The sequence below is a fragment of the Mastacembelus armatus genome, chromosome 16 (assembly GCF_900324485.2).
Source record: "Mastacembelus armatus chromosome 16, fMasArm1.2, whole genome shotgun sequence".
Classification (NCBI taxonomy): Eukaryota; Metazoa; Chordata; class Actinopteri; order Synbranchiformes; family Mastacembelidae; genus Mastacembelus; species Mastacembelus armatus.
In genome coordinates, this window is record NC_046648.1 from 7,092,411 (window position 1) to 7,117,793 (window position 25,383).

General features: G+C 40.3%; 1 protein-coding gene across 1 annotated transcript; it reads left to right on the plus strand.

The window, feature by feature from the left end:
* On the plus strand, positions 1–24,981 carry emc2 (ER membrane protein complex subunit 2). Its single transcript, XM_026292943.1, has 11 exons — positions 1–94; positions 1,518–1,631; positions 5,212–5,276; positions 6,215–6,300; positions 7,949–8,006; positions 12,062–12,147; positions 12,442–12,501; positions 15,330–15,411; positions 15,666–15,776; positions 17,507–17,611; positions 23,363–24,981. Exons 1-11 carry the CDS (start codon positions 55–57, stop codon positions 23,447–23,449), a joined length of 894 nt encoding a protein of 297 aa, XP_026148728.1. The 5' UTR covers positions 1–54; the 3' UTR covers positions 23,450–24,981.
* Positions 24,982–25,383: the final 402 nt, after the last annotated feature.

The window sequence follows — 25,383 nt, forward strand, 5'->3', positions numbered from 1 at the left end:
GGGTGCGTAACGTAGACGCACTGCGTATGTTGTCCAAAGAAAAAAAAAAAAAAGATGGCGTCGGTATCAGAAATGTATGATGTAGGGTGGGAAGGTAAGATAAAATATAAAATCGTTTCTTCTTCTCAAGTGATTTTGACATATGTGTGTTTATTCTTGAATGCATTTGGCGAAATTGACCGAAATTGAACGAAATTGAACGTGCTTTCAACGTGAAGCACTTAGCTAATGCTAATTAGCATGCTGCGCTAACCTATTAGTTTCAGTCGTCCAGTAGCTAACACCAGCTAATGGGCTAGCAGCTTCAACGTAGCTGATCGTGGTTTAATGTTGACGATCGATGTACAGTGGAAAGCGATGTCTTGTCTGTTTAAAGTTTAAACACTGGTTCTCGCCTGTAGCATGGTAGCCTGGTCGTGTATTGATGCCTAACATCAGCTGCAGTTACATCGGACCTTAGCCGTCTTAAAGACTTAGCTAGCTAGCTAGCTACAACACAGTAACTAATAGCAACGCCGTATCGTACTGCTGGCTTTTGTGCCTATGCGCTCGAATGGACTAGTAATGTTACTACTAGGGTTAGAACTAATGCTAGTAATGTTACCACTAGAGTTATAGCTAGTAATGTTACCACTAGAGTTATAGCTAGTAATGTTACCACTAGAGCTAGAGTAATATTACCACTCAAGTTAAAGCTAGTAATGTTACTACTTGTGTTAGAGCTAGTAATGTTACCACTAGAGTCAAAGCTAGTAATGTTCAGAATCAGAATCAGAAACAGGTTTATTGCCAAATACGTGAGGGGTTCACATTATAAGGAATTTGTTTTGGTGAGATGGTGCATACATAAGAGCATAGATATGACGAGTAACATATAGCTAACATATATTAAGTGACCTATTGCGCAAGAGGGGATGTAGTTACTACTAGACTTAGAGCTAGTAATGTTACCACTACAGTTAGAGAGAGCAATGGTACTGCTAGACTTTGAGCTAGTAATGGTACTAGAGTTAGTACAAACTGTACTAGTTCTTTGCTTTCAGGTTCTATAACAGTGGCTGTATGTTAGGCATCTGTATAGCCTTAATTAGTTCAAATGTAGGAAACTGATTAACAGTCGTGGCTAGAGAGTCGGACTTGTTGTGGGTTCAAGTCTCAGGACTGGCAGGAATTGTCGGTTGGGTGGAGTGTGAATAGCCAGCACTCTCTCCACCTTCAATACCACGACTGAGGTGAGACCCTTGAGCAAGGCACCGAACCCCCAACTGCTCCGGGTGTGAGTTCGCGGTGTGTGTGTTCACTGCTGTGTGTGCCAGAGGGGAATGGGATGAACAAAGAAGTTCCCCACAGGAGTTCTTAATCTTAAAAATGTGACAGCATAAAATTACCAGCATATTACAATGTAGCTGCATTTGTTCCACACTCTTTTTTTATTGTACAGTGCCAGTAAACGTCTAATTGTGCTAATGCTGTTAATTATCTCAGATTACAGTTGTCCAAATATTCTTTGTCCACAGAGATGAAAGACAAGCTACGTAAGTGGAGGGAAGATAACTGCAGAAATAGTGAACAGATAGTGGATGTTGGTGAAGAGCTCATCAGTGAACATGCATCAAAGCTAGGAGATGACAGTAAGTGTGTCAAGATAAAATAAATTAATATGTGTTTGTGTATTACTGCTGAGACTTTTTTAGCTGGTCAGCACATGGTGAAGTTCATCAGGTTGCTCATTATTAATGAGATTACACCACAAGCTAGGAATACCTCTTTATATGTTTGTGTTTGGTTTATAATGTTAAATCAGGTTACTGTAAATTTACTGCAGTAGAGGAATTTGTGGCCTTCATGAGAAACTCTATTTATCAGTGAAAGCACCAGACTGTTTTGTTTTTGTTTTTTTTGATAATAACACAGTGGTCAGCATTTTACCATTCCCTGACCACTTTCATGGTATTAATTATCAAAGTAAGAGATAAGTATAGCCTCCAGTTGTATTCAGAATAAAAAATAACTTTTGATTGAGGATTTGTTGCTGTGTAGATTTCAAACTCCTTGATTGCCTCTGTAAAAACTGTCAGGCTAATGTCATTGACAGGGTTGGTTCATCTCAGCTTCATCACACCCATGTGAGACATGGTAGATCTAAGGCAAAGCCATGGTAGATGAAAAGGCAAACCCAGAAACACAGGATGACTTAATTATGAGATTTGAGGGGGAAAGGTTTGCTTAGGTTAACATTTTTATTTCCATTGGTTTGGTGACTTAGATGATGAGTAGGCAACTTCACAAAAGATAAACAAGCTGATTATCTATATGTAAAAGAAAAAAATAACATTCAAGCATGACTGCACATGATATATAAGCAGAGATGTAGTTGACAAGACAATGACTTTAATTGTGTGAAAGGTACAGCGGTAGTCATAGTCTGTTTCCTAGTAATGTTCTGAATACAGTATATTGTTGTTTTCAGATTTTATTGGTGGGGAAGCAGTGAGTTTTATCTACCATAAACATATCAAAGGTCATGGTTTCCTTATAACATTGCTGTCCTGCTGCAGTACCCTATAAAACTTTCCCTTTTTCCCTGCTTGTTATGATTCATACAGTCCTTTAAAGACTTAAAATACCAAGGTTTTATTGAAACCAGTTCTTAAATTGGCTGTGAAATGAGATGGTAATTATCAAAACAAGAATTAAAGTCAAGAAAAACCCCAGGCATTTGTTTGTTTTGGCATTACCTGGCAGTTTCTTGGGTAGAGAGGGATTATTCTTTTCAGTTAACAGGAGCTGTTCATTTGGCTGAACATGTACGGTGTGCTTGTTAAAGCTGTCTGTCTGACATGTTGTATTAATGCCATTAATTGAGTTTTGTAGCCAGACTATTAGTCAGTATGTTGGGATGTTACAGTTGCCTAAATGAGACATTTCAATAAACATTCAATTTTTTTATAGCTAACCATCAAGTAAAATGCCAAAGGAATAGTTGTGCTTCTTTATGATGTTGCCCACAATGCTTTTGCTTTACAAGTATATGCAGTGGCTTCCAGATTCAGACCTCTTCACTTTTTCTATGTTTTATTATGTTTTAAATGGGTAAAATAGCCATTTTTGGCCACTGGTCTCCACTCAATAACCCATTGCAAATTGAAAGGGTTTTTTTTTTATTATTTATTTATTTATTTTAAATTTAATTTTTTTTTTTTTGGCAAATTTATTGTGAATCACAAACAAAAAATCTCCTATTTACAATAACATCCTGAGCCTTTTCTGTGGGTGTCCAGAATATGATGAGATGTGTCCTGTTTGCTTTAGTTATCCTTAAAATGTGTCTGGCTCTGAGCTTTTACAAAGTACTCGATTAATGGTGTGATTACACTGTAAATGAGAGACTTTGGTTTTCGATTTTTAAGACAGTCGCAAAAATTTCTCCAAACATGTTTTCACTTTGTCAGTGAGCATTATTGAGTGTAAACTGATGAGCAAATATTGAAATTTTATTCATTTAAAAGTGTACAATAGAAAATGTGTAAAAACTGAATGTGTCTGAATAAGTACAGAATGTAATCACTTGGCCAATTGCACATTTTTTGTTCTTCAGCATCTGTGAATCTGCACATTCAGTTTGAAAAAAAAAACATGTACACTTACACCCTGAAGAGCCTTCTTGACTTATTGTGCAGTCATTTAGAGGAATTCCATCACCATGCACACAATTTTTCAGGCATCCATACCACTCTGCATACCAGACTGTTAAGCTTTTTTTCTGGCGTACCTGTGCACACCTGACTTTGACATCTTGACATCTGACACCCTTGCATAGGCTTCTCTTTGCTCCTTATACTGACTCACAGCTCAGCCGCAATTTAAATGGCAGCTCTTAATCAACTGTGAGCCACCTGTGAGCTTCTATGCACGAGAACTGATGTTCAAATGACATAGTGACTGATGAAACATTTTAGTTGCCAGGTGTTCAGTTACTTTTGAATATCTGAAATCTGTTAGAAGGGTTACACAGTGTCTTCCAGGCAGTTCTCTTTATTGATGTAAACCTATTCAAGTTGTTTCTTGCCACTACTCAAGGTAGCATACATTATTTTATTTCAAATTGAATCCTGAAATACAGATTGAAGAGATAAAATCTCAAACCGTCCCCACATATAGCAATGCTGAAATGCTAAGACTTTTATATAAAGAGAAAATTCTTTTCTTGGTGAGGAAAGTGTCATGAACTTTGATGTGGAGTTACTGCTAATGCTTTAACATTATTCCCTGATCAAATAAAATTTATATTGTGTTTATGCTGAAACTTGTATATATTTATTTAAGTGAAAGCACACATTATGTTGCAAACCCAATAACATTTATGTGTTGAAACTTGTTCTGTCACATGAGCTTCACTAACTGTTAAAACAGTCCCACTGGCTAGAGTGAGGGAAGATAAACATCTCAGCATGGCATTTACAGAAATAATAGTCCAGCTATTTTGGTTTCACAAAGCATTAACAGTGTTTTCTTTAAACAATGTTAGCAGTGTTTTCGCACAAAATAGCTCTCCTGTTTTTAACCCCACAACTTGTGATGCTCCTCTTTTCCTCCAATACCTTTAAAGGTCACCTTTTCCATGTCAACTCCATTCTAGCACAGTGGGAGGAAGACATCTAATAATGAAGAATATAAATTGTGGGTGGGATTGGAGGTCAGGTAGTTTAAGTTCAGTCTGAAATTGCAAGGTGATTATAACAAATGTAACAGTAAATGTAAATGTTTATTTGACATTATGATGTTACACTTAATTCACTTAAATGTAACATTATTACTGAAATTGAATTAGTTGCTTAATATCACCTAGCTGCTTGAAAATAAAGAACGTGAGCATAAAACCTTGCACAAGGGTGTTTCATGTCATACGCTGTTCTTAAATTTCTGATTGTTGTTGTTACTGCAGGGCTGTAATAATAAGTAACATGATCTTTAATGAGTTACATAGAGAAAATAATAAAAGCGCCATTTCATATTAAATGGAGAAGAAAGACTGCAAATAACCTCTTATGTTGTTATTTTACATAATGGAAACATGTTTGTGTGAGGGTCAGTTGTTGGGGTGAGACTCTAAGTGTGTATGTCAAGTATATTATTTTTTCATGTTACTTTAGAAAATGGAATGGAAAGGGCATCAACAGAGTCTTCTTTGTCTGTGTGTCTTCTGCCCAGTATGGATTATTTATGAGCAGGTGATGATTGCAGCGCTGGACTGCAGTCGGGATGACTTGGCTCTGGTAAGGTTTTTACTGCGCTTCCTCACACACCCAAGGGCTTCAAAGGCCATCGGTCACGCTCTTACAGCCATTTCTGTTCTGCGGCACACACAATACCAAATGTGAAAATCAGATTTTTATTTGGCCAAATGATATTACTCTGTCTGTACTTTGGAAAAACACTTTGCAGCGAGTTGGAATTAGAGGGTGTAGCAAATGAGTAGAGAAACATGCTTCAAGTGTTAGCTTAACTTGGCCATCATTTATGCAGTTCAACTGATTTTCCCTCTGGGTTTATTTGCCATCCTAAAGCATGATGTGATGTTTCAGAGGTCATGTTTTGAAATATTCATAACTCTGAAAATGGTCGAATCTGTAAGAGATAAAAAAAAGACAAGGGATCATATTAATTGAAAGGGTTCATCTCCAATCAGTATGGATGTGATAACTCCCTTGGCAAAAAGAATGACTCAGAGTACAAAAAAAGGAGAACTCAGTCATTAGAAATAGTTGTCTCTTGGCTATCCTTTCAGTCCTACTGCCAGACTTGGAAAAAAGCAGAAGGACCAGACTACAGCTGATGGATGGTATAAATGGTTCAGATCAAACTGCAGACTTTTCCCTCTCATTCAAGATATTGCTGAATGTGATTATAACCATTTTTCAACTCTTTCAAGCTCGGTCTAGAGGAGGAAGAAAAAGTGGCAGAGAACATCGTCATACTGCTGTATGTAATAGCGAGCATAGCTGCTTAACCGGCTACCAGCAAAACAGCAAAGTAGTCTTTTGACAGTGTTTATATCAGTGTATTAAGTTTAGCTGGAACATAGGCAAAATCTGAGATTTTCAAGACACGTGGTTTGTATCAGGTTAGAGTATTTGTAGAAATCTGAGTGTAATGTAAATTGTAGTTACAACCCAGTATAATTGGTCTCTCTCCTTTGCCCACATCCTTGCAGACCTGTCTACAGGAACTGAGGAAGCAGTTTCCAGATAGTCACAGAGTGAAGCGATTAGCGGGCATGAGGCTGGAAGCTTTGGAAAGGTAAGCACTGGGTACCAAAAGCAGTAGAGAGAGGAGGCAAAAAAAAAAAAAAAAAAGCTCGGCCTCACTGTTATGTATGGTACTTTGGGATGCTTGGGACCATGAAACTGTTAGCAGATCCTAAGTGGTACAATGGGTGTGTGTAAGTACGGTATGTCTGAGGGGTAGCGTGTGTTTATGTTGGATCACCCAGCATTCCTTTGGAGAAGTGGGAAATGTAGAAAGGAAAGGTTCAGTGCTGGGTATTCCTATGGCCCTTTAGCCTGAGTTAGGGATTCCCGGGAAGGAAGTGGTCAGATCCCACTGGTATTCCAGGGGTCCCTCAGTCTTCTCTGGTTTCTGTTACTCCATTTGTTTCCTTAGTTGTTTTCTCTGCATCTCTTCATATATTTTTCTCCTCCCTGTTTTCCTAATGACCTATCTCAACTTTGTCCCTTTCCCATTATTCCTTGAATGGTGTGTTTTCATTTTGAATATGCACTTCAAAAAAAGTAAGCAGAATGGGGAGGTTAAGAAGACAGATAAACAGTGTTTTTGTTAGTCATGAGCTGGAGTAAGGGTAATTCTGTTTACTACCTCACTTACAACCCCTCCTACATGACCAGTTGCTGGTTTATCAGTTATGTCAGAGTTTATTTGATAATTGAGAGTGATTGCTTTGGCAATGTCAGATTAAATAAATGGCACACTTGGATCTAATTGGCAGCAGGCAGAGCAACATTTGAATGACACAGCTTCAAACAGGAAAACCCTGCTCCGCCACACATGAACACAGTTGGTTCCTAAATAAAGAGAACAAATCAAAGTGGCTTGTGAATGGTTGCCTGGTGCCATCTGAAATCTCCCAAAGTGTGGCTGAGTAATAAAGTGAATGTGAAGGAGGCAGCAGCAGCACTGGAAGTGGGACTGCTTAGTGCTAATAGGAACCAGAGTTGCTTCTGTCTGTTGCAGGCCGTGGGCGGGACAGTTTCTGATAACTTTAGCCCTCCCTTGGCTGCTAAAACACCAGCATTGTAGATTTCCCCCTAAAAAAGGTTTTGAAAATCTACCTTCAGTGCCTGATTTGACATGACAGGTGGATGTTCCCAGATTTCTTAACATATGATTTGATATTTACAGCTCATGAATTTCACCTTTAAATTGAATCATGTGGGCTTAGTCCAACAATTTGCACCATGCTGTGTTGGGTATTGTTTCTTATCAAGTTCATGTATGTGTGTTGTGATGTTATGTATGGGCCAAGAAGCACACAACTGAACTTAGCTTTGAATTCTCAATAAATGTAAAACCAGCAATTTAATTTTGTTTAAAGGTGAATCCACCTGGATCCAATCAAATGAAAATACAATCTTCCAAACAGTGTTCTGTCTGTGCTGATTTCCCAGTTCACTCTCAAACAAACTAAGCCTCTCACAATGTCAACTGTGCGTCGAGCAATCTAAACTTAAATGAGTGTTTATTCCTTCCTGTAGGTCACCACTGATTTCTGTACAGCCTCACTGTAATCATAGGAACCTGCCTCATTGTATACAAAAACATGATGACTTTGAGCTCTGTTTGATTTCCACACTGCCCAATCTTTACTTGTCCGGGGACCGGGTTTGGTTGAAAAACAAATTTGTTACAAATTTGTTTTCTCTCTCCTTAGGTATGACGAAGCCAGCAAGCACTATGATGCTATACTCCAAGATGACCCCACCAACACGGTAAGGCCAGAAAGGTGCGAAAGAAACATCACATTCATCTTGCCTTCATTTTGTGCTGTCAACTATTTGGCGTGCTTTAATTCGTCTGAGGTTATCTTTACCTCTTTGGCCTTTCTCATCCGCAGTGCTGCTCAGCCTATCTCCCACGCAACTGAAAAGTGTTTAACGGAGTGGGGTTGTGTAGTTAGGGGGTGATTCATGTTCACAGTCTGTGGCAGATATGTTTGGTGGAAGTAGAACGTAAATAAGGATCTGGCCTTTGAAGATGTTGATTAACCGGACCTTTCAGACCCCATCCTGGGTGAACAGGACTGAGCTCCTGTCTCACCATGTCTATTTAGTCTTAGGTGCAATGTTTTCTGTGTGCTAAGCTGCTAACTGACATTGAACCCTCAGTAATCTTTACTGCTATGAATCTCTCTCTTTGCTCTCTTCTCTATATGTCTGTGAAGATTCTCATTCGTCCAGGGGAAGTTATCTAGAGGTTGAGTCATGGCAACTGGACTTTCAGTTTTAACGGCGAAATGTTTCACCACCCATCCAGGTGGCTTCATCAGTCTGAGAACGGCTGGACTGGAACATCTTCTCTATACTGTTTGTCATGGTGCCTTGTCTAGTCAGTGTTCTGCTAATCCCACACCTCAAACCCAAAACCTAATGTACTTGACTTTAACTGTTTCCTTAGGACCTGTGGCTATACAAGAAAAGGGTTTTCAAAAGAAACCATGACCTTATTTATTTTGGGTATAGCAGCCTCATCCTTAAGATGTTCAACCAGTTTCCTATGCAGTGCTGACATATGGATTACTTTAAATGTGTTTGTTTTCTCTCAGCTGGCAGTATGCTACAGACACAGTGTACATATACACATCTATCTGCTTTAGACAAACTGAAGCCTTACTACATAAACTAATAATCCTTAATTCTTTGTTTTGTCCCGTGGATGGTCACAACTACTGACTTCCACCAGGGTCTCCCACCTTCTCTTTGTCAGGACCATCTTTATTTATTTTTAACAGCACACACACACACACACACACACACACACTGTTGTTGCTGTTGGTGTGTTGTAAGTTGTACTGGCAAGTCACATTTTATCTGTTTTCATAGGCAGGTCACCTCAGTTATATTGTAATTCAAAGATATTTTTTAAGGCAAAGGATATGCTGAATGTCACAACAAAGGGTTGTGGTCAGCATGTAATCTGAAAGTGCTTTACACTTATCAACGGTTTTGACAGTGGGAGTTGTAATTTCAGTTAATTCTTGGGCACCTCCCCAGCATGGTACAGATTTTCTGGTGAACGTGCTCAGAAAGGGAATGGTCTATTTCCTGGTCTCTGAATCCTGGATATTGCATCCCTAGTGTACATAGTCTGTCAGTCAAACCTGGGGCCTGGAGTGGAACAAAACTGAGAAATGGGTTTTCTGTCTGTGGGATGTTAACCTTAAACCTTTTTCCCACCATCCTTGTCATGAATGATTTGGGTGGATCAATGGTATGATGACACAGTTTAGGTCACCTGTCTTGCAGCAAGGTCTGTCTCCTCAATACAAGTCCTCCCAACATGCTCTTAAAAATCAGACAGGGGATGGGCCTGAGAAATGGCGGAAAATTGGCGACCGCAAGGAAGACTTGCGAGGCATCCCAGCATGCGAAGCAGAGATTGGAAACTGAGCTGTTGTAATTACAGGCTGTGGAATAGATGTGGTACCCATTAACCAAAATTGTTGAATCAACAAAAATTGCTCAAGGTTTTTTTTTTTTTTTTTTTTTTTTTTTTTTTGCCATGGCGGTGTCCAAAAAATGTTTCAAACTCTTAGCCCTTCCATTGCTTGTTATGTTCCAATACCTACAGCAATGATCTGGCAAAATTCTTGTCTGCGTGCGTAAATGCATTTTTTCCACCTTTTCATCAGTATTTCAGATTATGCAGTGACCACAACATTTGCATACAAGGACGTACCAATTTATTATTTGTTTAACATCAAGTGGACTATGTGCATTAATATTGAATTCCAAAGCTCTCATTTTACCCTAATTGTCAATATAAAAAAGCTAGTATTTCTTAAAAAAGCCACTGAGGTCATGTGGATGACTCCTGAGGTTGACCTGCAATCATAAGCAATTACAGATTCATCATAGGAAAAGATTATATTTTTGTGGGTCAAGTTATGTGAAATTTAAAGCCCAGTTCAGGATTTTTGACCACATAAATGTGGAGGATACTCTCAAAAATAATGGAGTTTCAATCCCAGAAAAAAATAGCTTGGTAACAAATGATAATTAAAATATGTAATATAATAGTGTAATAAAATATATTTTTCTAGACTTTCCTTGCTTTCCAGTTTCATATTTTGAGCAGTATGCACTAGATGTGCCACCCTTGTAATGTTTATAAAGGAGAATGGCGGTAGGTCAGAGCAAAGAGCCATGGGTGATGTAAATAATCTAGTCCTCACTCCTAAGGTCTCCTCAGAGCGCTAATTAAAAAAGAATCATGACAACAGAGGGATCAGACCCTCTGCCAGGTTTTTCTGGATCATTAGCTAGAGAAAGGGGGAGGGAGAGGAGTGGTTTGGAATTTCTTCTTGTTTAATAAAGTGCTGTGTGACTGGGTTATCAACGTCCATATGTTCTTTTGAACCCCAGGTGGTTCTTTATTTGGCAAAGAAAAAAAAATGCTGTGTGGTGGTGATGGTGGAAGCGCACAAGTGCAAAAATCTACATTCACCTTCACTGTAGTGTTTGTTCAGTTTTTCCTGCTTCCCTTTTTCAGTATTGGATGAAGAAAGATCCCACATGCTTGTAATTTAGTGTGACTCGAATATAAATTCCTGAATCTCACACAGCAGTTCTGGTGAAATGCACAAGATGTAAAATAGTGTGATCTTTGTTTTACAGTCAAAGGACAGAAAAGAGGAAATAATAGATTGACCTCTTACTGCTTCTTTTTATGTTATAACTTCCTAACATATTTTAATCTTTTCCCTCAGGTTGACTTTAGATCACACTCATACTAAAATACACACATTTAGAGACATGCACAGTGTGTTTGGGGATGCTGTACATTTGTGGTGTACGTAGAAATCCTTCCTGTTGATGTTATTTGTTTTATCAAAATGTTGTACTATTTCCCTGTATGCTTTTTTTTTCCTGTGAGTTGCTAGTCAGTTGAGGGCGCAGAGTCCCAGCCATGGCTTGATGGATAACTGGATTTCTGGTGATGGCAGTGGCAGAGAAGGTCCCAATTTACAGCCCCCTAGACATGACTCATACACAGCCCTCAATGGCTTTAGTTTTGAGTGCAGGAGAGTAAGGCCCACTCAATCAAGTGCCAGTCCATAAATAAAATAGGCTGTGGCAGGGCAATGCACTTCTAATGGAGCGACAACCTCCCGTTAAGGTTTTCACTTACTACCAAGAGAAGGAGGAGGATGGTGAGGGGGGAGTAAAACATTTGGAAAAGTCCGAGAAGCAGGAGTAATACTTTCTAATTCAGATTGATGAGCGGCTAATCCACCCTAAGGTCACTTCAACATCAAAATGAAGCAGAAAGCAATTTTCAGCTGATGTAAGTTGGGCTGGTGCAGTGCTAGATGCATGCCGTGCCGGGAGGAAGACAGACGTTGGGGTTTGGGGGAGTGTGCCATTTTCCCCACTTGGTTAAGGGATGAGTCATCACTTTATCTCTGCCACTGAGCTCCTTCCAACTCCCAAACATTGACTCATAATACATGTGTCCATCTTTTGTTGGACATGCCTGCTAACTATCCCCAATTATGCCTGAGTAGACTTATATTCATTTAAATTTCCCTGTAATACTATGAGTAAACTTGAGAGACTTTGTGGAAAAAGTATCTGTATTTTATCCTTATTTTTATGACCATTATAATGTACCAAGGTTCTGGTTTATCTAATAGATTATTGTAAAATAAATCAGCATTGTTAGACACTTAAATTCAATTCTAAAAGTCACTCATCCTCTTGCACCCCTTTTCAGACAAACACTCGAGGAGCTGAGTTCCTAATCCTGTTTACTCTCTACTCTACAGGCAGCAAGGAAACGCAAAATCTCCATACTGAAAGCCCAGGGGAAGAATTCTGAAGCTATCCGGGAGCTCAATGAGTATCTGGAACAGTGAGTGCTTCAACAAGAGGGGGAGAGGGTCACGCACCCCCTGTGTTCTAACTCCCCAGGCTTTTATTTTAATTAAAAACTGAGTCTGTTTTCATTTGTGCTGGCATAACCTGTGCATAAAATAAAAGAAACACATTTCCCCTTGATTGAAATTAGGATATATTGGAACAAGCCAAACCATACTAACAATTTTATGTTACTATGTTACAAATGCATTCCCTAATTTGGAATTGATGGCTTGCTATATCTTGCTATGTTTCCAGAAGAGAATCTATTATAATGTTGTGTTTACAGGTTTGTTGGAGACCAGGAAGCGTGGCATGAGTTGTCCGAGCTTTACATCAATGAGCATGAGTAAATGCATTTTTTAATTTACCTTTAGCAACAGTCTGATTTTAGTATTTGCCATTTTTATACACCATACAACTTGTGGGAGAGAGGCCAAATTCTCTACTTTTCTGACTGTTTGACCCACCTTTGCAATCACAACCCATTTTGGTACATTTATTTTGGTACAAGGAACCTTAAAAAGTCATGTAAAACAACCTCAGTTTTACCTCAGTTGGGCAAAAAACACATAGAGAATAAGTCACAACATCTTATCCCCATTTTGATGCTACGTGTTGTTATTTTAATGTGAACAGGGATGTTCATCTAGTGCCTTAGAAACTAGATATATGCTCCCCAGTAATGGCACTCATAATGCTCTAGGTGTATCTGTCAGTTAAACAGGGCTTCACAGCTTGATCTCCATTGTGGAAGTGCTGAAGTGGAAGACAGTGAGGTATTTAAGTTAGCCAGTGGTCTAATTGGGCCCTGTCATGTTTGTCACATAAGAGCAGTTTAATAGGATTGCATTCTTAAGCTCCCTCTCGTATGTATGTGCACAAACGCTCCATGGCCTTTCACTGATACATCAGATGCCAAGGAGAATTGCCAGACAGACAAGAGCATTGTAAGGAAAAAATAGTTCCATTTGTGACAATGTTTATCCCTCCTTAATTGTTTGGGGCTAAGAAGTTTGTGAGGCAGTGTCTGTTGAGTGATGGTTTTGTATGTGTATGGGCAGGCTGATGTGGTTGCTTGGTTGCTCCAGTACAAAGGCAGTGGCGGTAGGAATGTCTAGCATGGTGAGAAGGCTACTTATTGGATATTTCATGCTTTTGTCTGAAGGGCTTTATTGCTGTAGTAGCCAGAGGAAATCCAGGGGTGAGCGGATTATCTCCAAGCTTATCCCAACAGTTCTAATATCACACCATTCACTCCCACAGCCCTTTATCTACAGGCGTGTCAATTTCTTTTCTTTGTTTTCTTTATTTTGGGTTACAAACTCCCTGTTTCCCTTCCTCCTCCTCTTCCGGCTAGCCCAACTTTATCGCCGCTCTTTTCCAGAAGGATAGAGCAGGAGGCAAGGAGAGAGGACACTTGCTGTGAAATTCCCAGGAGGAGGTGGTGACACTTTTCTTCCCCCCCAGCCAGAGAAAACAGTGGCTGATGAAGTGAGCAAAGAGAAATAAACTTTCCTCTCCTCACTGTGTAACACCCAAAGAAGCTAAAAATAAACACTAGTATATGTCTGCAATGTCATTGTGTTGCAATAGGCACCAGCATTAACCCATTAAAATGTAATTAATAGTCTCTGAATTGACACTGTTAAAACAATCCTTATGCCAGTGCTTGCACTGTATTACACAGAGCCATTGTCACTGCTGTTTATTCCTGTTCTGACACATATGAGGCAGTTCAACAAAATTGAACTGGTCATCCAAAATTACAGGATAAATAGTAATTTTTTCAAACATATTTTGCACAGTCTGAATCCATTTTTGTCTAATATGTAGTCAGAATGTGGTATTGAAATGGGGGAAATCCACCTCTGATGGTTTTACTAACCTCCAAGAGAAACAAACACAATTCTTACTGTCTCGCACACGATAGTGACTGCAACTTTGCTGAAGTATTGTGGTGAAGAGTGAGTGTAGGCACAGCCATGGAGGGTAGATCGGCGATGGTAGGGTTAGATGGCTCAGAGGAGTAGAAGAGGTAAGGCTCTGGCTCCAATTCAAGATTCTGGTCGATGGCTGATGGAGCGGGCTCTGTTGCAGGCCGCGGCCACTGTACAAGCACATCTGAAAGTCTTTATGGAGAGGAAGTGGTAATTGTAAGCAGCCCCCAACCGCTCAAGCCCTCTGATCTCCCCTGTGCTCAACCGCTTCCCCCCTGTTTATTTCTTTTTTCCTCTGTCCCCACCTTCCTTTCACCTCCTATACTGTTAATCACTCACCTACTTACAGTGGCAGATTTCAAGTAGAATAACAGGCAACATTTGGATTATTTGCAAAAAAACATTACCTGTTTGTGAAATCACTCTCTATATCTCTGTGCATAAACTTATTGATGCAAGCAGTTTTTTTCTTTTAAATGATAAGGTTCATTCAGAAACATGAGAAATCTGAGGAAGTGAAAGCGTAGCTACAAAGAATGAAAAAATTTCACTTCATTTGAATTTGTTGATAGATGGCCAGAGTAGGTTGGTAGGTCTACTTCTGCCTTGGTCTGTGTGTTTTGGCTTCAACTTTTTTAGGTGCACAGATGTTTTATGGCTTTGTGTTCAATGATATACTGTATCTTAGCTCATCTTGGCCTGGTCCAGTGAAGGGGAAACTGTGTATTAGAAGTGGAGTGGCAGCGGATTAGTGTGAGGTCAACAGCTCAGCAGTCTGCTGCTGAGAAGTGATCTCATCTGAATGTAGACCGAGTGCGCCAGCTCTTACAGTAGTGCTGACCTCAGGAAGGTAGTTAACTACACATTAAAGGCTGAAAAAACACAGATGGTCAAGATTGATCCCTAGCGTCTACAGAGGAGTGCAAATCACCACACTAGATAGGCTTTCACCTTTGACAGCTGTCTGGACTGAATAACCTTTACTGTACTGTCCTGGTAAATAAACTTGGTGCCACATGGTGGCTCTTTTACGCATTTCTGCAACATAGGTTTCTGTTTACATAGGGTACAAGTCATTCTCATGTAAGCTGGCCCATGACCTATACAGCTTTCAATTCAAATTTACACCTGTCATTTTATTGGGCATAGATATTGTGCTTCACAGTTGAGCTGGCCAAAGGATGACATATCCACAGCTGTATCAATTGGCTTACTGTTTTCCTTGTCATCTCCACAGCTATGGAAAAGCTGCGTTTTGTCTGGAGGAGCTGATGATGACCAACCCTCACAATCACTTGTACTGTGAGCAGTACGCTGAGGTAGGTACCCGCCTGGATGTCCGTCATCAGGCATGTCGGCAAACTGTGGAATAAATGTTGGCTCTCTGAATGGTCCCTGTCTTTAATATCGAGAGACACCGGCATATGCCTAACGTCACCAGGAATATAGGCTCATGAAACTAGATGTGTTTACACAGGGTTGTCATGTAGTGCTTATTCAGATGTCATGCTGTCATTGCTTGAGCTGCCCTTTAGCACAGCTGATTGGCTGTGTTCAATGCCTCCTCACACAGGTGAAATACACTCAGGGGGGGCTGGAAAACCTGGAGCTGTCCAGAAAGTATTTTGCCCAGGCGCTGAGGCTGAACAACAGAAACATGAGGGCATTGTTTGGTCTGTACATGGTGAGTACTGCTTTGCATGAGGAAAAGTGGGATAGGGAAAGTGGGGAAAAAACAAAAACAGTAGGGCTTTTTTTTTTTTTGTAACCCTGTGGTTTGTCAAGGTTGAGGCTGGCCACTGAATGTGGCAGGAAAGACTGTACTCTATGTTTCTATATACGTGTATGTAAGTGTGTTTTGAGGGGAGTGAAGAAGGGGCTCTCAGACAGGTCAGCACACTGCTGACTCAGATGGTGAACTCCAACATCGGAAAAGTCTGCCCCTCTGGAGCTCTTTATTTTAATAATAATACCCCTTTGGTAAGACCTTTATGACTTAAATAAATAAGGTAGTCACAGAGTGAAAAAGAGAGAAGCACAAGAGAGTGAGAACAGTACAAGTGCTCCAAGTATTTTGTCACTGGTAAATTATCCAACCAGGTGCCAGTTTGATTGTAGTCCTGACTGAACAGCCTTTTCAACTGCATATTTGTTTAAACAGGATGTTGTCTGCTAGTGCCAATGCATCATATGTAAGTGAGACCTGACATAAAAACACAAACGAAGCAGTTCTTGGAATAAAAGTTGGAGAGGGGAAGCAGGTCCAACATTGAGAGCCTCAGTGTTTTTTCTCTATGCTGCACTGGGATTCTTCCAAACACCTTCATAGCAGTCCATACCCTGTGAAACCACTCAGAGGTGTAGGCAGAATACAGGCGGAGCAGGGCAGGGTCAGACCAAGATATTTGCTTCTGTTAACTCTCAAGTTCCTCTGGAGACAGAGCAGGCCCTATACGGTTTCCTGACAAGATGTCTAGCGACACCCGGGTCTTTAATGGATACTTCAGGTGGAAGTTTATTCTTTATCTGTCACAGATCTTTCATGAGAGTGTGTTTTGCAGATTGCCAGCTAGTCTCGGTGGTCCAGATCCTGACAGGTGCAAGAGGTTCAGTGAAAGGACAGGAAACTTTCACCATCTCACACCATAAGAGTGGGTTTAACAGCAGACCTGGCTGGACTGACCACAGTTGGGTTGTGGGTTAGTTATTCACAACACTTGCGTGGGGATTCCCCTTCATAATGGTGCACACTGTTATTCGGGGATAGCCTGTCAGCGCTGACATCATCTAAATTGAGGTTTCTCTTAAGTTAAAAAAATAGACATCAAGAAAATGCTTACTAAAAAATACAGAAGCCAAACCATTTCGTAGAAAGTACAGGACCAGGTTGATTGCTGTGTAGTTAAAGTTTCAGCACTGGTAGGAAGGACTTTGAAATGCAGGCAGGGTAAACCCTCTGGGGTTTGCTGTGTGGAGATGATGGCAGGAACATGGGAAAGACATGGGATTTGTGGTTCGGAGGGGAGCTGTCAGGGCAGGCAGAAACCGTGATTCACACGGCTCATTTCACTGCATGCCTTTTTTTTTTTTTTGAAGACATATACGTTTTTTTTTTCTTTGCAGAGAATCGACAGTGTTGGAGAAATTAGGCTGTGTTAAATGACAATTTACGTATGAAGCATTAAAATGCTCACTTTTTCCTCCCTATAAATGTTTTCTCCTGTGTCGTCAGGCCAAGGTCTGTTTTTTCTCTTCCTTCTGCCACAGTGACTAGTGGAGTGGTAGATGGTGAGAGTGGTTGCACATTCATCTCAATTACTCTTTTATTGCTGTTTCACCAAGTTCTGATAAAGCAACACCCCTTCCCCTGTTCCTCTTTTTGCTTCTTCCTCCCATTTTCTGTTTTTCCTCTAGTCTGCAAGCCACATCGCTGCCAGTCCCAAAGTTAGTGCAAAGGTCAAGAAGGACAACATGAAGTATGCTGCTTGGGCTGCCACTCAAATAAACCGAGCTTATAAGGTGAGTCACATAAACACGTTTGTTAGACTTGATATTCTAGCTTTACTATATATTTTTTTTATTCCCTCCATATCTTTACTGTGTCATACTGTGTCTTTTACAAAACAACATTTTTATTTTTCCTCACAGACAATGAAAACCACCATCGTATTATCTTATGACTCTTGTGTTGTGTTTTTGCTTCCATGGAGCACACAATATCCAAACATCTAGAAATCCCCCTCATTTGCATAGTATGTAACTATTCACCACCAAATGACCCCTGAATGCTGAAGGATGTCTCTGACTTGCAATGTTATAACAACCTTAGTGTCTTTCAGTGTGTCTGGGTACATTTACTGTTAATGTGTTGACTTAAGACCACAGTGTGTGCTAAGACCTTATCCCACACCCTGGCTTTACAGATGATTCTCTGAGGACAGCAACCATGCTAAACTGTAGCAGAGAGCTGTCCAGCTTGGTGGTTCACAGAGTAGCGTTCAGTGAGCCTCATGTGCCTTTTTACTGATTCTAGCAAATTCACAAGCCTAATTCTAGACTTAACTGGTATTTCTCCAGTTACATTGTCTCCTGATATGTTTAATATTAAATCATCTGATTCAAATATGTCCCTAGATAGGTGTCCCTGAAATTAAATCTAATCACTTGGGCCATTGTACCCAAATCTACACCTATTTATTCTTCATAAAATGAAAAAATAAAAGGATTTGAGGTTGCAAAGTTACAACTTTGACCTTTTACCATACAGAGAGTAAGGCAGTGGGCAAGAAATGAAAGATAAATGATGTTTGCATGTGTGCCTGCATATTAGTATTCACACATGTGCATAATGTAGCTGTTCAGATAGTAAAATGGTTCATAGTGCTGCCATAGCAACATAAGGATTAAAGCATATTGAAAAGAAACCCTGTTTGCCATACGGACCATATATGCTGCTTATTCGGGCATTGACGGTTAAACATATCATGCTGTTCCTTGCTCAACGTGTGGGTCCCGTTGAGGGAGAGGTTCCCCACTGAGCCTGTAAAGACCGTGTTTCACCACACTCAGCTCTCCGTGCCTTATAGACACATTTCACATATCGAACACTCAGACAAGTGAGCTTTGTTGAAAGTAGTGTGCATCTAAGTAACATTATGGTAAAAGGCTGATCTCTTCTCTAGCGCTTGCAGAAGTGTCATGGAAGAGCTTTAAGCTTTTATTTGTTCCTTTAGGTTTGCGTTGGAGTGCAGTGAACCAAGGAAATATGGCTTGTGTATGGGCTCATGCTTAATGTTCTCTGTAATTAATAGAAAAATGGTGGGTGGTTTGGCGTCAATAAAATAAGTCAGTGAAACGTCTCCATTAGTGTCAAATCCACATTACTCATCACTTTCATCACTATGCCTGCTGATGTTACCTTGATGTCTTAGGAAGTCTTTGATGCCGGCAGGGAATAAGATGGATATCTCAAAGTTCTAACTTTGGCTTACTCAACCATGACCCACAGGCTCTGAACAGGGAGAGGGCAAAGTGTGAAAAATAAAATAAAGAAGTCACTTTAGGAGTGAACTTGGCAGTGTCCAAAAATCCTGAAGGCTCTGACAAAACAATGAACATAGAATAGAAGGGTGGCTATCCCGATAACACCCTCACCCTGTTTTCTCTGGACATTTTACACTGATTACACTAAGGTTTATATTTATATTTCAAGCTTGTTATGGATCCATTATGGGCAGTTTCCAGACTGTATTCAAGTACATCAAGCAAACTTGGAAACAGACCTATTATAACATTACTTTGGGACTTCATCTGAAACTTATTAAAGGGATTAGACAGCAGTGTAACCAGTAGTGCAGCACATGTTTTCCTGGCTTAAATATTTTCTTTATTGCCAAGGAGGTGTGGTACAGGATTTGCCCACAGACAGGGAACACACATCTGTATTTGGTGCTGTTGGCTTTAATGAATCAGATAGATAGCTATTTGCTACCCAAATACTGTCTTACACGTCTGTGACTTACAGTATGCTTTTTTTATTCACTGAAATGAGCATACTTTTAGATTTACACTTTAGATTATTTAACATTTCAATATTACATAAAATATATATTGGTAGAGAATTTGACATCTTTTTCACCACTTCTGCACCAATTTCCTCCAGCTTTTTATAGAGTATCCAGACTGAAGTGACATTTAAATCACTGTCAGGAAACAAGTGTATGCATCATGATGACAGGTACATCATGCTTTAGTGGCCCCAAGGAAAATAGTTTTGGCTGATCTGTTATGACAGACAAATACTGCAGCTATTCTTAAAGACAATGGACAAAGCTTAGGTGCTAAAAAGTTGGTTTATATATGGTTTTGGCCCCCTGTTGATGCTAATGAGACACCTCAGTCAGTCACAAATTTGCCCTCCACACAACATGACATAGGCTTCATCCTTCATCCTTTCTGCTCTTGCTCTGATCTACAACGTCATGTATTTGTTTAGGTTGGGCATGTGTACAGTATGTATACGCATGCCTGGCACTATGCGAATGTGCACTTGTACATTTTTTTTTAGGTTGCTGTGTAAGATGAGGCAAATGACAAGATGTAAGGGAGCCTGCTTAATTTTTCCACTCCCCACCTCCAGCGAAAATGACTTCTGAGACTTCTTTAAAAGGGAGCGGCAGTGTGGTCCTTAGTCAGCCAGCTGCAGGCTGCTGTTGGCTTGTGCTAGCTGATTGATAGCTCCTTTAAAGTGTTGCTCATGTCAGTTGTCCACTTTTATTAGGCTGCTTGTACCTGGTGATTGTCATACCTCAGTGTAAGAAAAAGGTGGGCAGGTGAGTGTGAGTGTGAGTGGGAGCAGACATCAACAAGAGGTCATGACTGACTGGGGCCCTTTTTGGGGAGGGAGGGGGTTAATTGCATTGGTTGGGTCAGCAGACATGTACCTGGAGATGTGTGGGTTGTAGGGGCAGAGGGCTTTAGAGCAGCCTTACAAGGGCGTGCCCTCCTGCCCCAACTGTCTAAACAGATTCTCTGATTAGCTCCTCTGTCACGGACCACAGGCTTCCACTGCGTCATGACTCCATTATCAGATGCTCTAAATAGATGTGGAGTGGTCTGGTCTGCTTCTGCCATTGTAGAAGAGGGCAGGAGTTAATGTGGTGGTCTCACCTCAGGCTGAGGAGATAATTGACTACTGGGCCCAAGGTAATGGTGCATTAGGCAGCAAGGCAATGAAATGCACTGATCATTATAACTACCCCACCACACACACGCACACATCTCACACACACACACGCACACACATGCACACACACACATCCACACCCTAAATGTAGAATGAGTCACACTTGGAAATTACGTGGCCAATTGCACACCTTAGCCAACTGCCCTCTCTAAGTTAGAGTTTGGCAAAAGAGTAAGGAAAAAAATGTTTGCCATGGAAATGCAATATTGACTTGTTCAGGGTACAGTTAGTTCCTGTTTGTAGGAAGGTTGAATGAAGTTGAAATGTGTCATAGCACTAAAAGCTGTTTTTATGTTGAATGTATGTTTCAGGATAGTCAGAATGTATAGATGGAATGTAGATGGACTCTTTGTGGATGAAAAAAAATGGATGCTAGCCTCAGTGGGACACAAGACTAAAGTATTGAAATGATGTTTACACTGTTTGTGTGTGTGTGTTTTTGTGTGCACTCACTCTTGTGGTTCTGTCTAGTCAAGCATACACACTATCTCCAGGGGCTCATTTCTCACCTTGGAGGACATACAGAATGTACTGTGTTGTCCAGAGGCAGTATTGCCATGTGGTTGAAACAGTATCCCCTGCCAGTGTTTGACTCAGGGAAATTGTGTTTTCATAATGATTTAATTGAAAGAACCCCACAGTGCTGTTGCCTCCTGCTTGTCATTTTGCTGTTCAGTGGTATTGACATATTATGTCTCTCTGTCAGCCTTAACAGCAGGTTCTCCTTGAGATTTTACTCACTTTACTTAAACTTGCAAGTGTGTCAGTGTCTGCTGCTGTCTGCCACTGGGCCTGTGCAGATACAACCACTTGTAGCCTCCAAAATTATTCAAATTTCCCAGTCAACAGGGGATTTAATTTGTAGGTTTTGTATGCTGTAGTTTCTATAGATTATCTAACACTGTTTATTGTTGCCACTTGGGGGGTCAGACAAAATCTTTTGTGTCTGTTTATAGTTGTTTATTATTTTCATGCAAATCAAACCTATTCTAAAATACTGGCACATCTTGACTGCCTTCAGATCTGGGGAGTCATTCCAAAGTTTGTAATAATCTGAATTGAATCTGAATTGTGTTATTTTTTTTCTTTTTTGGCTCAGTGCAATAACACAAATAATTCAATTGAGTGTGCAGGGAGATCTTATCTGTGTCACCAGTGGGGTGTTTTACATGGTAAAGTGCCCATGTGACTTAATGTATGTGGAGAAACTCAGATTTCAGAACACAAGGGGTTTAGGAATATTTAACGCCCCATGTAGCACATTAAAAAGGTTAGTTGGATCAAGCACAGTGGTAACCTGGATCTGTTGATGCCACCTCGACTGATTGATGAGTTAGTATCAAGGTGTTTTTTTATGATTGATTTATGATTTTTTTTGTTTCTGGGTTGTAGTTTTGGAGGTTGTGATATTTATTTGTTTGACTGTAAGATGGAGCCATATTGAGAACAGGCATGAATGTATCATCAAACGAAAACAGCCCCATATAAACCTTAATGGGGGGGAGTGTTTTTCTGTTTGGTCACTGACGGCATCAACTGAAGCACTGGGCTTGGATTCAGCATTATATTGTTTCAGTAAAGAAGAGGGAGGCAGCCTGTGTGTGGTCCTCCTTCAGTTGTCAAAAGTTCCACAGCTATGAGCGCCAGCAAAAATCTGATTGGGGGGGAACTGCTGCTTCATTGGGTGTTTACCGCTAATTAGGAAACGTTTACATGCTATTGCTCTCAATGTAAATGATAGACCTATGGCTTCTGAACATCAGCATGTTAATAGTGTCAGTGTGAGCATATTAGCTGGCTGATGCATAGCATTTAGCTTAAATCACTGTGACTCAGCCTAACATTTTTAATTTAACTTTAATGTCCAGCTTTTGACACTTAGTGGGTAGTGTACTGTAATTCTTTGGAGAGATTTGTAACACTATATGTCTGTCTATAAATATGGAGAACTTGAAGTTCAGTGACCCTTTAATATATCCTTGGTCTCCTGCCCACGGTTAAGGAAGTTGTTTCTCTTTGGTATGTTTTGAGGGGCTGCTTTGCCTGTCGCCAAGTTTAATTGGGTAGAAAAAGTGTGTGCCTGTTTACTCATGCGCGAGTAATCTTGTATGTGTTTGTGGATTATAATTTGCAGCACTTCCTATGAGACCCCATGGACATGAAATTAGAGCAGTGTTATGAGGCCATAGGAAGTAGACTAATGTGGGCATCCTGTCTCCAAGCACACAGCTGAACTAAAATGGCACTTATACAACATTTGAGGAAAAACTCTCAAATTAGAGGTATTATTTTTCTTTGCATGACCTGTTTACCAATTCTCTCTAATGACCAATGTTGTCTCCCAGATCAAAGCTGCTTCTGGGATAGGGATGTTGGTGAAGCGTGGGGTGGATGGGGTTATCTCTGCCTCTGTGAGGCTATGTTTAAGTGTGTTTGGCTCTTTGTTACTTGAGTTGGCAGAGAACTAATAAGCTGATATTCTCTTTCCTCCTCCCCTCCTCTATTTCTCTGTGCCCGACATGCAGCTGGCCGGTCGTGGGACCAAGGAGAACAAATACTCCATGAAGGCAGTGGAAGAGATGCTGGAGTCCATGCAGATCACCATGTCCTAGGTTCCTTTTTTCACACCATTCTTCTTCCCCCCTTTTCATATACACTCACTTGGAACAACCTGGTACATCAGATGGCCTTTTTTTTGTTTTTGTTTTTTTGTTTTGACTCTTCAAGTTTGGGTTTTGCATTTTGATTGATCTTGCAATGGACAATGGGAGACGTTTGTTACCCTCAAGTGCAAATATTTCCTCAACCACCTGGTAACTTTTACAGCAAAATCCAAGCGCTCCACCTCATCTGCTTAGTATTAAGCCAGCTGGGAATTCCACCTTATTGGACTGTACTATTTCTCCCTGTTCCGTATTTCTTTTTCTCCTTCAATCGATATCACAACTTGCCACATTAACATCAAAGCTATAACAATGTGACCCGCAAAGACAACAAGCTGTACAGCTATTTAAGACATTAAATATAAGACATCATGTTGGTCCTTTACTTTTTCTGTACTAATTGTAAATGTTAAATTTATAAAAATATCTAAATAAAAGTAGGATAGATTGCTGAGGTGAAAGTTTTTGTCTTGTTTGTAGCCATGTAGGAGCAAAGTTAGTGTTTTTGTTTTTTTGTTTGTTTGTTTTGAATTTCAGTGTATCCAATCAGTTATGTCGTCCCCAGAAGTGACACTTGTTGACACATTTGAACCTGCTGGAACCATCCTGGAGACATAGAGTGAGTGTCATTTGTCTTTGTGAAGGCAGCAGTGGCAACAACAGGGGCCTCTTCACTTGGTGCCTCTTGTTTCCCGGTGATTCCAGCTGGTAAATCCTGCCTTTCAATTACCCCCAGCCAGCAGCTGCATCAGCTTCAGTGCGCTGAAGAACACCTCTGTCATTTCAGTTTAGATAGCCTCAAAGATCACGGCCAGTAATTAACACGCCACAAGTTAGAAAGAAAAAAAAAAATACTATTTATGTATCTGGAGACATTCGTGACAAGCAAAGAAGAAAGACATCCCTGGTTTTCTCTGCTGTTCAAGCAGTATATTCAGTTCACTTGGTGCTGTAATTGTTGAATCTGAATGGATCCAAACAATCATCTTAAGTTGTCCCTCACCCGTGTAGGGTCAGCTGTTACTTCCATTCCTTTTGTTTATTAACTCATGGCAACTGTCTCATAAATTAACTCTTCGGCTGATGGAAAACTCGAGTGTTGAGTTTATGGTCTTTTTTGGAAAGATCTTAAATTGACAGAGGTCACCAGCTCAAAGTTTGGAGTGTGGAAAGCCATTTTCTCCAGTTTTTTAATAGTCTCTGGCCTTGGTCAGTGAATGAATGTGTCTGCATTTGATTTTCCTCACCAATCTGGCGGAACCAATGAAAGCCAGGGGACGTTTGAGCATAAACTGACTTGACTTATTTTTACAGGAAAAGGGCTGAGGCTTAATGAAACCCTTTTTGAAGAGTTACAGGGTGAAAGCTGTTTGATTTGAAGCAGAGTGATTCCTTTTTGTTGTAGCTCCCATATAAATATTGCTGCACTTGCAAAGGTCATTTATGAACTTGTAAACGAGGAATAAAGGTTGTCAATCAGTTTGATGGGTCATCATTATGAGTCATTGCATCTCCAGTGCCAACCATTCTGAGGCAAGGGTGCCCTCTGTAGTCTGTATGAAGAACTCTTGAGTTTGCTTAAAACATTTGACTCTATGCAGCAGTGAGTGACAGTATGCACCTGGAAGAAGGATCCAACTGTCATGCACTAAATTTAACCTGTTTATAATGTTATTTCTAGCCTGTCTGCAACTCAGATTTGCTGAGCAAGAAAAAAAAAAGTGGGTTACGCACCATTTATCAGTCATGAATCTGATAAATCTTCAGCCATGCTTTCCAAACATATCCTTGTAGAGTCAAGATAAATAGCATTTTGGCTCCTGCTTGTATTGCAGAGGCTTAATAAAACTAAGCATCAGTTCTCACCTCACTGCTTAAAAACA

What these genes read in the sequence shown, in the direction of transcription:
- emc2 (XM_026292943.1), top strand. Translation starts at nt 55, where the DNA reads ATGGCGTCGGTATCAGAAATGTATGATGTAGGGTGGGAAG. An exon ending in ATCAAAGCTAGGAGATGACA is followed by an intron (nt 1,632 to 5,211) that starts GTAAGTGTGTCA and finishes TCTTCTGCCCAG; the next exon opens with TATGGATTATTTATGAGCAG. An exon ending in AGGCTGGAAGCTTTGGAAAG is followed by an intron (nt 6,301 to 7,948) that starts GTAAGCACTGGG and finishes CTCTCTCCTTAG; the next exon opens with GTATGACGAAGCCAGCAAGC.